The sequence below is a fragment of the Pipistrellus hanaki genome (assembly GCF_964339955.1).
Source record: "Pipistrellus hanaki genome assembly, chromosome: 9".
Lineage (NCBI taxonomy): Eukaryota > Metazoa > Chordata > Mammalia > Chiroptera > Vespertilionidae > Pipistrellus > Pipistrellus hanaki.
The window spans coordinates 16,277,690-16,293,614 of record NC_140511.1 but is presented as its reverse complement, the minus strand read 5'-3'; the positions used below and the strand labels follow the sequence as shown (position 1 = coordinate 16,293,614).

The following is a 15,925-nucleotide window of genomic DNA, read 5'->3' as shown; positions in this document are numbered from 1 at the left end:
GAGCCCTGGGCTGGGGGGAGCGGAGGCTGGTGTGGGTTCAGGACCCCTCATTTCTCAGGGAGGTCCTCCCAAGCTGAGATATACCTCCTGGTTTTTAACTGCCTCATGCATATTGGACTTGACAGTTTCAGCCCCTCCTACCAGTGTGGAGGGGGCTTCTTTGTATCCTTACTTATAAGACATCTGTCCAGGCAGATCTCAGGTGGCCCTGAATGGTGGTGGTTCAGTTCTGCAGTTTGGCTGTGATTTTGATATGATTATGCGAGGATGTGAGAACTGCATTTAACACTGCCATCTCCACCAGAAGCCTGCAGGAATTCTATCATTGTAATTTCTTAAGCCACTACTTTATGTCTTTTTAGTTTAAACATTTGTGCACAAAATTACAGTGCTCAATAGGAGTATTTCTCTCTGTCGGATCAGAAAAACCGTGACTATTCCATGATCTGTTCCACTTTGCACCCCATGTAAATCTATACAGGTTAGCGGCACCATGGCCTTTGCTAAGAAGGGATGCTCTTAGAATCCTCTTTTCAAGGCTCTACTTTATGGTCATTTCCCTCAAAAGGCAGATTTTAGACTCTTTACAGTGACAAAAGACACCTTTGGTTATACATTCCTGGGGGCTGAACTCCTTGGCTATGAAATATCTGGCTTGTTTGTAATAGGTCTCTTGGATCTTGTAAGGATATGTGTACATTTATCCCATATTTTTAGACAAGAAACAATAATTTCCAGTTCAGGTACAACTAAGAAGACCTTTTTAAGAAATTAAAATTTCCCTTCTTTGTCTTTCCACCCTCCTATTCTTCTTTTGAAAATAACCTGATTTTTCCTGATTACAATAAAGTAAAGGCAACATATATGAAGCACACAACTCCTCTCAAACTTGTCATACTAGCTAAACAGCCTTTTTGGCCACTTAGAGCCTGCTAACTCCTTGCTACACTATCTATGTAAACCAATGCAGATACTGAAGGGTGGATGGGGGAGGGGGGAGAAGCTCTTTTTTATATAAATTTATTTTATAGGCTATTTTTAGGCTTCTAGACACGAGGAGGCTATGATTCTATAGACTATTTATTTCCTTAATATTTTGGTGACAACTTAGATAATGTAACATAAATAATATAAAATTTACAACATGAAGTACCTGAAATGCTTCAAATAAGATACATAAGGTAAAATGTACATCATTAAGTTTTGTGTGAAAAGGCAGAGAAAAAGTAATTTTTTTCAGGACTTATCAGTGACAAAATGCAAGTTTTAATTTTACATTCTACTTATTGTCTATTTCTGAATTGGCCTTTTAAGCTTGTATTTGGGCATATTTTAAGATACTTACAAGTAAAATAACTTTTAATGTGAGTCATAGTTTAGAATTGTTAGAAGTGCACCTTTTAAATACTATAATTTCCTAAAATTCATATTGAAAGAGCTAAGTGATTGCCAATGAAGAGAGAAAGAGAGGGAGGGAGGGAGGGAGGGAGGGAGGGAGAGGGAGAGAGAGAGAGAGAAAGAGAGAGAAGGGAGCACTCATGAAATTATCCCATGACACGGAATATGACAAATTCAAGTTTGTATTTAAGAGGCAAAGTGGCTGAGGACAGAACCCAAAGGGAATGCCAGCATTTTAAGAGCAGTTAAAGGAAGAAAAGTCTATGGGGGGGGGGGGGGGGGATAAAAAAATCACAAATTTATACTTGTTTATTTCTTCATGAATTTAACATTTAAACTCAGAAATGTGCATGTATTACAAAAATGTGGTTCTCATTATATAAATATTAACCAAAAACCTTTGATTCATGATTAATAATTTTAAAATGATAAATATTTATTGGAGTTTGAACATAGAACATTATGGTACTAAAGCACAAATAGCGATGATAATTAAAATGATAAAAACAGGATAATAACTGTAATTTACATAGTTTATTATGCACCAGGAACTTTAAAAGCACTTTACATATGAAACATCATGACCTGGTAGATTTGACTAGTAATGCTACTTTTCAGAGTAGAAAACTGAGCTCAAGCAATGTCAGGGAACTTATTTAAGGTCAAACACGTAGTGAGCGTTGCAGGTGGGTTTGCACCCAGCCATTTAACCTGTGACTGCCCGCCACTCACAACATCCGGGCTATAGCACTGAAGGGAGGCTGGAACTATTTCTGTTTGGACAAGCAAATGATTGCCAAGGCTCTCCCAGCCTCAACTGTAAGGAATTTACACCGAGTGGCCAGATTATTATGATCTCTGAACACATAATAATCTGGTCGCTGAGTGTATATCCTATACAATAAAAGGCTAATATGCAAATTGTCTTCTCAACCAGGAGTTCAACCAGCAGGCAGGCCGGCCAGCCACCCATGTCCCTGCCCCCTGGCCAGGCTGGCCGGACCCCACCCATGCACTAATTCATGATGCACCAGGCCACTCACACACTGAGTGGCCAGATTATTATGCACTCAGAAATCATAATAATCTGGCCACTCAGTGTATATCTGAGAACTCTTTCCCCTTACATCAAATAAAAACTAATGCTTTTCTTTCCCTAACCTTGATGTCATGTGTGTTGTATGATGGTGAATAAATTATAAAACACACCGGTTGAGTAAACTTTACTTCTGCATTGAGTTTTGCATTGTAAAGATTTCAACCTTAATTGTGCATTGTCATTAAACACTCACTTGTCCCACTTTTATAATAGAAGGAAAATTCACTGAGACAATCTAAGTTATCTTTCAGTGGTATGTTCATCAGAGCTCTAAAAGAAAGACTTTCGCCCAGAGCTTCAGATAAGCAACACTTGTTTAAGTTAAAAACTTGTCAGGAATTCCCAAGTCACGTCGTTTGGAAACTTACTGCTTTACAAAGGGGTGGGTCCCTGAGAAGATGAAACCTCTGAGAAAGCTTCTGCCATTTTGTCCTTTTTGGGTAAGAAAATTGCTTAAACATAACAGCACACTCCATCTACCTAACCATTCTCAAGGAACATGTACCGTGCACCCCATCGGTCCTCAGACATGGCTGAATAATTCCTTTGACAGTTCAGCATCTTCTCTGGGCTCTATCACAAGTATTTCTAATACAAATGTAACGGTTCTCCCCAAAGCATTAAAATGGCCACCATGGTGGGAGTGTGGGGAGGAGGGAATCGGAACTCAGTTGGACTCCCTTACACTTATTTTTAACTTGTTTGTCTGAATTTCCATGTGGCAGGGCACAGTCACCTTTCCAGAGAGTAGTGCCTCCAAAGGTCTTATCCAGATCTGCACTTATCTTTTATTCAGAGACTGAACCCAAACAGTGAGGAGGAAATGGGAAAGGGAGAATATCCAGACAGATTGGAGCATAGTAACCTCCATCTTGTATAAAAACAAAACAAACAAACAAAAAAAAACACACACAAAAACCCCAAACCTGTTGTTTGAAATTCTCTGCTATTGTTGGATAGTCCTAGTCATTATAAACTCTGCCACTTTAATACAGTCTGTTATTCTGTAAAATGATTTTGTTTTTGTTTTTTTAGTTCAAATAATAGAAAAAGAAAAACTTAACTGTCTGACCTTGCAAGCTAGCCATCTAATGTAATAGACTAAAATAGACTAATACTGATAATAATCCCAAATCCTAACTCATTATGTACTCAAGTTTACAGACTAACTGCAACAATAACGTACACAGCAGTCTTTGTGAAACCTGCTAACAAGGACAGTCAAGACACTTCCTCCATGTCGGGGCTCAGAGATTTGGAAAAAGACACCTCTCTCTGGGCCGTGCTCACTAAATGATTCCTAATTAACTGGATCGTTAAGGCATCTTCTAGCTCATTCGATGATTTATGATACAGCAAGGTAATCTGTCAGTCAGTCACCAATGTGCATCTCGTGCCTGTACGTGTCAACTAAAGTAACCCGGCACAGACATGCATGGAGAACTGAGGGCTGCTTTTCTCTGCCGTCACCCAGGCTTCCGAAACCTTCCAAAGGAAGATTGGGATGGAAGACTGTTGGCACCAAGAAAGCCCCTGCGGGCTTCTGTGCTCCACGTCCAGGAGGCCTCCAATGGTCAGCCCCCTGCCTATGTGCCTGCTCCTTGCTCTGCAGTCTTCTTTGACTGCCCTCGTTTTAGCTCCACAGCATTGCTCTTTGCTAACCCCTCGCCTGGCAGTCCTGTTCTGATGGATTCTCCTTGTGAGATGTTCTCACTCCTTCACCAGAGGAAGATGATTTCCAGTAGCTGACCTCACACCCTTTATTCTGTAACCAGGGGAAGTGGGTGGCGGCAGACAGACGTGCACTCCCCATCACCCTCTCTTGCACTCCGGTGCTTCTTCATCCTCCCCACTCACCCTTATCCCTGTCCACAGCGGTAAAGCCTGAAGAACCTGGGTAACCAAGGCAGGGGTGGCATTACAGAGACACCAATGCAGAGGGGAGGAAGGAAGCAGGAGCTGCCTTGCCTGTATCTGATTGCTGCTGCTACTCCCTCGGCTACAAGGAAGGATCTCCACAGAAAAGCTCCTTGTCATTTTTATTCCTGCATTGCTCTTTGCTCTCCCATGGCCTGGTTCCAGCAGGAAGTCAGCGACACAGGCTTGAAAGATATCCTTACGTGTGGTCCTACTGGTTGAACAGGTTTTGCTCACACTGGCTAGCTGACAAGTAAATATTTGGTGTTGTCAGCCTGCCCAATGAAGGTAGTAAAAGTCAGTAAGCAGGTGTATTTAAATGAGCTATAATAAATAGTCTAGCCAAAACTGGTTTGGCTCACTGGACAGAGCGTCAGCCTGCAGACGGAAAGGTCCCAAGTTCGATTCCGGTCAAGAGCATGTACCTTGGTTGCGAGCATATCCCCATTGGGGGGTGTGCAGGAGGCAGCTGATCAATGTTTCTCTCTCATCTGATGTTTCTAACTATCTTTCTCCCTTCCTCTCTGTAAAAAAAAAAAAAAAATCAATAAAATATATATTTTTTAAAATAGTCTAAATCCTAATGTTCAATATAAGCACTCATAATTGCCTAAGGATCATCATGGAGGTTTACAAAAAGGAAACTCATTTTCATCTTGGTGAGGGTTTTAGACTTAAATACTTTTTTTCAGTTTTAGGAGATAAGTTGAAAATGGGTCTTAACACTATCAAGAGTGAAAGATACATTATTCATCCCCTCTTGTATAATACAGGCTAAAATTTGAAAGATTACTTCTCCAGAATTTGTGTGCCAATTAACTCTGCTTTGCTATTGTTTTCAACTTTGTTTTTAATTATAAAAAATGGGTCAGAAGCATTTTAAGTGCCACAACTAATAGTACATATGTGTTGGCAGAGTATTAGCATGTGTAGTGATGAGGAACTGGGATGGGGAGACCGAGGAAAAACATGATGCTTGTAATCAGCGCTGTAAACACCCAGTGTTCCTCTGAGTGGCTCCCTGTCCAGCTGACAGGTGTACCCCTGATCCTCCCCGTCCCACCACTCCCTGGAAGGGGTTGCAAAGAAGAAGCAGATACCAGTAATTTTACTTTGGTGTGAATAGAAGTCAGTATGCTTTATATTCCTGAGAGCAGTGGTTGTCAACCTTCTTAATGCCGCAACCCTTTAATACAGTTCCTCATGTTGTGGTAACCCCCAACCATAAAGTTATTTTTGTTGCTGCTTCATAACTGTAATTTTGCTACTGTTATGAGTCATAATGTAAATACCTGTATTTTCTGATGGTCTTAGGTGACTCTGCTAGCGGTTCTCAACCTGTGGGTCGTAACCTACAGGCTGAGAACCGCTGTTGTAGAGAACATTGCAAATGTGAACATTGCAAATGCTGAAAACATTGCAAATGTGAAACAGTGCAAGTCTAGCAAGTCAGATACAGATTCCACCGTAAGAAACGTACAAATGAACAAAACAAAACATCTGAGAATCACATAAGTCAGTGTGGTGTCTGTCGGCAGTGTCTCCTCGGAGGGACCCTCGGGGTTGTTGGCAGGAATTCCTTCACCTGGGAACCCACAGAAAGACTGCCCAGGGCTAAAGAAAGCGCTGGAGATGTTCCCCAAATGAGTGCGTGACATTACGGACCCCGATTTCTTTAATAGAGGGGATGTCTTAGACCTTACCACACAGCCTCTATTATGATACATTTACAGCATCCTATATAATAGAAGCCTAATTTGCTAAGTGTCCTGTCGTCTTATCAGCCATTCAAACAATCAAAGCATAATATGCTAATGATATGCTAAGGCTGCTCAACTGCTTGCTATGACATGCACTGATCACAAGGGAGCAGGCACTCTGACTGTTAGGTTAGCTTGCTGCTTGGGTGAGCTGATTGGGACAGAATGAAATGGGCCAGACAAGTCCTAGAACCTTCCCTCGATCCCTCCCCAGCTGGCCTATCTCCCGCGTCCCTCGTGCACCATTGGGTTCTCTCGGCCTGGCCTGCACCATCTTGCAATCTGAGACCCCACGGGGAATGTAGGAGAGCTGGTTTTGGCCCAACAGCTAAACAACCTGTCACTATGACATGCACTGACCACCAGAGGGCAGATGCTCAACACAGGAACTGCCCCCTGGTGGTCAGTGCGCTCCTGCAGGGGGAGCATTGTTCAGCCAGAAGCTGGGCTCATGGCTGGTGAGTGCAGCAGCAGTAGTGAGAGCCTCTCCTGCTTCTGCAGCAATGCTAAGGATGTTCAACTGATGGCTTTGGCCCACTCCCCATCGGGGGGAGGGGGCCTAACCATCAGTGGGACATTCCCTGAGGGCTCCCGTACTGTGAGAGGGTGCAGGCCGGGCTGAGGGCCCCCCTCGGTGCACAAATTTCGTGCACAGGGCCTCCAGTAATAAAACAAAATAGAGAGAGAGAGAGAGAGAGAGAGAGAGAGAGAGAGAGAGAGAGAGAGAGAGAGAGAAACAACAACAAAAAAAACAGATAGAAGGAAACAAGCCAAATAAGGCAGTTTGGCAGTTTTTTTCTCTATTCTTTGCCAAATGAATCTCTCATAAAACAACAAGTATTATGTATAATATTACTAAGATGTTGGATACGAGATATTTAGCAATCCATGAAATAACACCACTAGCCTAGAAAGCACTAATATGAGTAAAATCTTGAGCATTAAACATTAAAGAGAACCAGGATGATATAAAACAAGATCAGTGTCAGACATAGGTTATTCTGGATGTGAGATTGAAATTGCTGGCAATCATAACAGTTTTGAAAACCTGAGAGTGGTCATCAGAATTTTTGAAATGTTAGGTTTGTATCTCCTCATCTCTTCCTTAATCATAAATTCACTTTGTTACCTGTGGTGTTAGGGATGGCCATAAACATATCATAAATACTTAAAAATCTCGGCAATGGACACAGGTAATAATACATTTCTTTAAAAATATATATTTCAATGGGAAAATAACCTCTTTTTCACTAAATAATGACAACACATTAATTAAATTAAAAAAAATTCATGGTTTTATGTTACCAAAAATATTATTTAAAAATTTCTTCAATTATATCTAAAACAAGAATGCTATTTTTTAACCTGTTTTATATATTTCCATGATAATAAAAATGCATTCAATTAAAGTACCATCTCCTTAGGAGAATTTTAAATATTAACTATTCTATAAACAATTTGATCCATTAAAATATCGTACCATGAGGGGTTACTGAAGAACTAAAATACCTATTATCAAGGATTTCACTTGGTTAATTTATTAGTTCATTCCATACTTAGGTATAAATGTAAGAAGAAAAAGGAGTTACTGAAGAAGAACTTATCTTTCTGGGGAATAAATACATGTACACAATGCAATACAAAAATTACTATAAAAAAGATTATACACAGGGTGTTCCCAAAGTTCTTTTCTTATATAGCAAAAATATGAGTCAAGAAGAGATTTGGAAAATTCCCCCAAAGTGAAATATGGTATTTCCAATGAGTTCAGTCATTAGATATTTGGTGTTGTCCAAATACAGCAACCATTGGGCAAATGTGGCCACTTAGGTTAATCAAATAACATGAAATAAAACAAATTAAATTCCTCAGTTGCATAAACCATGTTTCAAATATTTTATAGTCCATATTTATCAACTCAAAATTTTATCAAAGTTTGTATTTAGTTTCCATTTGCAATGGAAACTAAAGAGAAAATAAACAAATGGGATTACATCAAAATAAAAAGCTTCTGTACAGCAAAGAAACCATCAACAAAACAAGAGAGCCAGATGCATGGCCAATGTTATCACTGATAAGGGTTTAATCTCCAACATTTACAGGGAACTCATAAAACCTAACAAAATGAAGATAAACAACCAAATAAAAAATAGGCAACAGACCTAAATAGATACTTTTCAAAAGAGGACTTAAGGAAGGCCAAGAGACATATGAAAACATGCTCAAAGTCACTAATCATCTGAGGGAGTCAAGTCAAAATGACAATGAGGTACCATCTCACACCTGTCAGAATGGCTATCATCAAAAACCCAACCAGTTGACAAGTGCTGGCAAGGATGCAGAAAAAAGGAACCCTCGTGTACTGCTAGTGGGAATACAGACTGGTGCAGCCACTGTGGAAGACAGTATGGAATTTCCTCAAAAAACTAAAGATGGAACTTCCATTTGACCCAGTAATACCACTTCTAGGAATATATCCCAAGAAATCAGAAGCACCAGTCAGAAAGGATATATGCATCCCCATGTTCATAGCAGCACAATTTTCAATAGCTAAGATTTGGAAACAGCCTAAGTGCCCATCAGCAGATGAGTGGATTACATAGTGGTACATCTACACAATGGAATACTACACTCTGGTCAAAAAAAAAGAGAAGGAATTCTTACCATTTGCAACAGCATGGTTGCAACTGGAGAGCATTATGCTAAGCAAAATAAGCCAGTCAGAGAAAGATGAATATCACATGATCTCACTCATTTGTGGAAGATAATGAACAACATGAACTGATGAAGAAAAACAGAACCTGAGTCACTGAAGCATCGTATAGACTAGGGGTGTCGAACTCAATCAGAGAAGGGGCCAAAATCTAAAATCCAGCCTAAATCGCGGGCCGAATGGTTTACTGAACAGTCATAAACTGACAATGTCATAAACTGACAGCGGAGTGCAGTGATGACAGCGCGGTGCAGGCCACATTGCAAGGCCTGGCGGGCTGGATTTGGCCCACGGGCCTTGTGTTTGACACATGTGGTATAGACTGTCCAACCTATGAGGGAAGCAGGGGTTGGGGAGGGAGAAGTGGGGGTAAGAGATCAACCAAAGGACTTGTATGCATGCATATGAGCATAACCAATGGACACAGACAGCAGGGGGGCGAGGGAATGTGATAGGGGTGTGGGTGGCTGGGGAGAAGTCAATAGGGGAAAGAGGAAACTTAAGTAATACATTTAACAATAAACTTAAATTTAAAAAATGATTGGCACAAAATATTAGAATTTCTTTACTGACAAGAGAAAGCCGCCACAGAAGAATAGTACGCATAAACATGTGACATAATCAGAAGCATGTCTACTGATAGTCCTATGACAAATCCTCTCTGCATACACGTAACTTATTTTTACTGCAGAGCAGATGATTTTCCTGGTCACCCTTCTAACCTTTATGCTTAAAAAAATGTAGGATTTATTTAGAGTACAAAATGTAAGATAAAAACCATGGGTTAAATTTAGTTTTACTTTTCAACCTTCAGTAATTTGCAAACTTTTGTCCTGAATCAAGTTTTCAACTTTTCTCATCATCATGCCAATTCTTTTAATTATTTTCACATATTCTATATTTTAAGCATCTTTAAAAGTATGACCGCATCTGCTGTAACAAATCTATCATAAAACATGTTTAAAAATATTGAGATAAATGGAAATAGCAATGGGCAAGGCAGATCAATAACTATATTGAGAAAATAGAGCATGATTGTTTTCCTTAGAATGGCACTTGACCTTGATTTGCCTGATAGGCAAGGATGGAAGGGAGCTAGCTAGGTGTATAATTACCAGAGTATCTTAAAAAAAGGATGACTCTGATTATTGGAATTAAAAAAAATTCTCCCCTTTTTTTTCCTTTCTTCCCACTTCCTTTCATTTCCCCGCTCTCACCTTCCCTTCCTCCCTCCCTCCCTCCCTTCCTTCCTCCCTCCTTTCTTTCATTCCTTTCAATGTGGAGAAAAATATAAGAAGGATAACATAGCTCTGCAATAGCAGACCAGGACTAGAACACTGGACTTATAACATAGGAAATAAAATATCATTATTTTTAAAATGTAATTCAACATGAAAACATGACTTTAATTTATGACGGTGATGCTCTTGTATATTAAGAGTTCATTTATATCACTACATTAATTAAGATTTCAGGAATAACAAGTAGGTCAATGAAATAACTAATTCCAAAGTAAGGATTAATGATTCATCAGAATGTCATATTCCACAAAGGTTTGTGGAGAAATTTCGGATCCTAATTAAGGCAGTAACTTATAATGGGGAAAATGTTTAGATAAGCAGTTCATGGTAGCAGTAGGGAATTAAAATACCAAAACATTCTGTATTATCTTATTTTGTTACACTTGGTTTTGTGCATTAATTAGAAAATGCTCTGATCATTAATATATATGTGTATTCTTTTTTTTTCTTCATTATGTGAAAATATGGATTGCTTTTAGTGAACTATGTTTATGGTAGAAGTTAATCATATGCTCATAACTGAGGCTCATACCTCTCTTGGTGATAGTGATGCATAATTCAGCATAGCATCTAAGTGGGAATAAATTGGGCTGAGATCCTGAACTTACAAAATGAGCATAACAATTTCCAAAGAGAACAATTACTCTTGCCCTTTGCAAGTACCCGATTAAGCCCCAGAATACTGGGAAGCATGGCGGGAAGAGGGCAGAGCGAGCATCTGAGCAACAAAAGACGGCCCTTTCCCTGACACATTATTTTGCATTCAGACAATTACCCCTTGAAATAGAGGTGTCCCTTTTACATGGGGGCTGGGTTACTATAATACAAAGGACTTGGTATCCCCCTGAAGCAACTATTGGAGAGAACTAGGAAATTCTAGAGTGACCTGAATTTAGAAGGTTTGGAGTAAAACAGTCAAACTCTAAGGAGATGACAATGAAAAAGTACCCTTGTGCAGCAAGCCAGTATGTGGTTAAAGGTTACAAGATGTCATATTAGAAGAAATAGTGCTTATTTCAATTAGCCAGATAAACAAACAAATAAATAAATGTATATACTTATGAAAAAAGAAGAAATAGTGCTTTGCATTGATGGTCTTAAGCCTTGGAAGGATTTGACATTTTACCAGAGAAAGAGTCTTGAACTAACCAATATGTACACCTGCCTGTACGAGAGCGATACCACAGGGAGAGGTAATGCGAGGTGGCTGGAGGCTGAGCACCTCACTTTCGATGCAGGAGTGAGGGTCCTGGAAAGTACAAACTGGTGCAAAAGCAACGCATCACTTTTCGTCCCTGTCTGGTGGGGCGTCTGATGCACAGATGCCTACACCCTCTGCTGGCTAGAGATTGGTCTACATGGGCAGAGGGAAAAAAAGTGAGACACAGGTCACTAGTGTTCCTAAGAGGCCTAGGAGAGCAAGGTGCTATGAAATAAGGAACTTGAGCCCAACGTGCGGAACTGAGCAATGTCCTAACGAACCACAGGAAGGAACAGCCCATCCACTTCCTAGTACCTATTTCTTGACATTAGGATTCAATTTTTAAAAACATTTTAAATTTATTTTATTGAAGTGTATTTTTTTTTTTGCATTTGACACTCATATTTTACAATTGATAAACTCATATCAACACATCATAATCACACAAAGTCCCTCTTACATCAAGGTTCACTCCTTTTGTTGTACATTCTGTGCTTTTGGACTAATGTATAACGACATGTGTCCACCATTACAGTATCACAGACAGCAGTTTCACCGCCTTAAAAACCCCTGTGCTCTCCTATTCAACCCTGCTTCCTCTTAACCCCAGTAACCACTGGCTCTTACTGTCTCCATAGCTTTGCCTTTCTTAGAATGGTGTATAGTAGGAATCATAGTTTGTAGCCTCTTCTCATTGATTTCTTTTGCTGAATACCATGTGTTTAAGGTTCCTCCATGCCTTTTTATTGCTTGGTAGCTTATTATTTGTTAGCTCTGAATAATAATCCATTGTCTGAACATACCCAAGTTTAATTAGCCATTCACCTACTGAAAGAAATTCTGGTTGCTTTGGATGGTTAGTTATTGGAAAATGATGTCATAAAATGTAGGTGGGTTCCCATATTTCCAATTGTGAATTAGAGCATGCTCTACCCATGCAGCAAATACACTGATGGTGTAACTTTTCTGAGCTTGTCTCTGAAAGGAAAACGTACCATGGATGCCAATATAAGTAATGTGCTAAGAGCAATGTTGATGAGGCATCTCATCGCACATACTGTCCCCACCTGATTAAAAATGTGAATTTTAACAAGGAAGATAAATTCCTTTACTGAGTTTTCACATCTGAAGTAGAAAATTATGATTTGAACCTTTGAAGGTAATTCTATCTTCAAGAGGTTTACCTAGCTTGTTTATGGCCTTTATGTCTATTGTTTTACTCATTTCACAGATGGAATTCTATTCAAGGATGTTCTTAAAACATTGCCTGTTTCAACTTTTATTCTATCTTCTTATCTTCTCACAAACCTTACACTTTAAGGAAAAAGGACCAATGACAAGACTCCACAGGTAGTCCCCTGAGGTTTATTTTGAAATACAACATGTTGCTATGATTCTAGTCACTAAATAAAAAACAAAGTTGAAAAAAAACAGGAACAGGAACTCCTTAAGTTATGTCTCTAGCTAAAAACAAATCAAAATACTTTGTACAAACATGTTTGGAGTGTCAATAATTTAATGGTAGTTATCCACCTTTTTCCTCCTACACATATAATACCATTTACTAATCACTATAGCCTGGGAGCTAAAGGCAAAGTGGGAAGCTATCGGCAAGCAGAGCTTTACTACCAGATCCACTGTCATTGTCATGATCCCCCATTCCTCATGTAAAGTCTCCTATTTCAAACTCAAAGCCATGGCTCAGTATGACACTATTTTATGATGTCCCAAAACATCACATTATTTGCATTTGAGATAGAAGACTTATTTATTTCATGGTAACCTTAAATAAGACCTCAGAATTGTTAAAAACAATAATTTCTCTTAATTCCAACTATGTAACTAAGCATGGTTTGCTCATGAGTAACCTTGTGAATGTAACGCTTATTGAATTAGAAAATTTTCCCCAGAGGCAAGGTAAAAATAGTGACAGTACACAATGACCATTTTCAAATTTCAGCCACATTAGGGATTAAAATATTTTGCAAAACCACACGCGTATACAGGTCATTTCGGGTTGAAATGAGAGTTTTACACATGGGGATATGGAATTGCGACTTACCCCTGTCTGTGTCGTACAGGAAGACAAAACAGTTCCATTCGTAGTGATCCAGCAGACTTAAGAGTGCTCCTCGCAAGGAAGGCCTCAGCTGCAACACAAACTGGCTCTCCCCCTCGGTAGGGAAGCTCGGTGTGATGAGAGAGATGTGTAAGGCGCTGCAGAAGGAGGTCAAGGTATGTACTGACCTCTTATCATAGAGTCCAAAAATGGCGAACACTCCTCTAGAATACTGGGAACAGACTGAAACGAAAGAAAAAAGGAATACAAACCATCAGTGCATTCTAAAATTGTTAACGTGCACATCTACAGTCTAGGAAATGAAAAAGAAATCTCTGAATCACTGGCCTGTCAGGAATACAAGAAAAGGTTAAAAGTGAAGTGTGCCATCAATTGTACAATCAATTACTGAATTCTTGAACTTGTAGTCAAAGCCCTGCCTTGAGTGAGATAACTTGGGGCCATATGCTTCCTTTCTCAAGAAGCTGATTTAAATTAAAGGGAAGTTTAACTAAAATGATGTAATATATGGCATTCCATGATAAGGTGGCAAATCCTAAGTGGGAGATTCTAAGTGTGAAAAAAAATCTAAATTTTTCTCCATATTTTTTTTTACATGTGAAAAAAATATAATATCATACTTTGAAAATGTTTAAGTATATTTAGAGGAACATTTAAATAACCAGAATGCCATCCATTGTAAGCCATATGCTTATCTTTTCTATAATAGTTTGGACTGCATTTGTTACATGGCCGAAATTATTACTTTATTATTATTATTATTATTATTATTATTATTATTATTATTTTGCAGTGGCAATTTCATTTATTATCACAACCTTAGAGTTTTCTTGAATCTTGTTTGAAAAAAAAATGCAGTTTGGAAAGTCATTGTTAGGATATGTAAGATGCTTAGCAGAATTGTGGCAACTTGTGCAGCCTGTAGGTAAGCCACATGCAAAGACAGTAATTCCACACCCAGAAGAACCAAGTTCTCCGGAAAGAAGAGAACCCAAGGCAAGCAGGTGCCCAGGCTCACCCTGCCTATCTTTCCAACCCCCCAATAGGAAAAATTTATAAAGAGAAGAAAATTGTCCTCGAGATTCTTGCCCCATCATATTTTGATCACTCTTTTGACATGATTAATTTCTAGTTCAAATTTGGGTGACTTTTTCTAGTTTACATTATAAAGAATACAAAACTACATAAGGATATGCTAATTATACTGACGTCCTTCTGAACCTCCTTCCTTCTAGACAAAGCTGCAGCAGACTAGGGCCACAGCAGAGGCAGCAGAAGCCCTCGGGCCTGGTGGTAGCAATGGGTGGTGGGGGCTGGGGCCAAGGCCCTTGCACAAATTTTGTGCATAGGGCTTCTAGTTTATAAATAAATTGAGATTTTTTGAACTTCAAATTCTTTAATTTATCACATGGCTAAAGGTCCTGTTTCTCCTTGGTTTACAGCTAGTTTAAGAAGATGTCAGTTTTACAAAATTTTTCTGTTTTCTGATTTTGGTTACTGATTGTAATTGCTTAGCTCATTAAGAAACTCAGAGTATGGATACTCTAGAGGTATTTATTTTAGCAGTAGTTCATAGTGATACAAAGAAATTAGATTTTTCTTTGTTAAAGTAATAATAGGCTCTTAGAAAACTAATTTTCTTACTAACATTTATATCTATATTCCACAATATCTAGGTTTTTGGAAATTATGAAGCATTATTAATTAAGTTAATAAAACATGGGGGTGTTTCTTTTGTTCTTGTTTATTGTATCTCTTGAAATTAAGAAAAGAATTTAAGCAATGTAATCCTATCTAATAAAAGAGTAATATGTAAATTGACCATCATTCCAACACACAAGATGGCCATCCCAATGTGATCAAATATGGCTGCCCCCCTGTGGACATAAGATGGTTGGCAGGGGAGGGAAGTTGTAGGTGATCAGGCCAGCAGGGAAGGGCAGTTGGGAGCAATCAATTCTGCAGAGAGGACAGTTGGGGAGAGGGGGATGCAGGCCTGCAGGGGATGGCAGTTAAGGGCAAGCAGGCCAGCAGGGGAGAACAGTTAGGGGTGACCAGGCAAGCAGGAGAGGGCTGCTAGGGGTGACTGAGCCCGCAGGAAAAGGCAGTTGGGGGCAACCAGGCCTGCAGGAAAGGGCTGTTGGGGGTAACCAAGCTAGCAGGGGAGGGCAGTTAGGGGCAATCAGGCTGGCAAGGTAGGGTAGTTAGGGATTATCAGGCCAGTAGGGGAGGGAAGTTGGGGACGACCAGGCCTGCAGAGGTGACAAAGCTGGCAGGGGAGGGCAGATACAGTCAATCAGGCTGACAGGGGAGTAGTTAGGAGTTAATCAAGCTGGCAGGGGAGTGGTTAGGGGGTGATCAGGCTGGCAGGCAGAAGCAGTTAGAGGCCATCAGGCAGGCAGGCTGGCAGGAGGGTGGTTGGGAGCCAGCAGTCCTGGATTTTGAGAGGGATTGGA

The 15,925-nt window shown here is 39.7% G+C and overlaps 1 protein-coding gene across 6 annotated transcripts in view; it reads right to left on the bottom strand.

The window, feature by feature from the left end:
- Positions 1–15,925, bottom strand: part of GRIA4 (glutamate ionotropic receptor AMPA type subunit 4) — a 391,466-nt gene that overhangs the window by 256,135 nt on the left and 119,406 nt on the right. For all 6 annotated transcript variants that reach the window (XM_084895140.1, XM_084895142.1, XM_084895139.1 and 3 more), the window contains exon 4: positions 13,452–13,691. In XM_084895140.1, the coding sequence (XP_084751266.1) occupies positions 13,452–13,691 (240 nt within the window). The remainder of the gene's footprint in view (positions 1–13,451; positions 13,692–15,925) is intronic.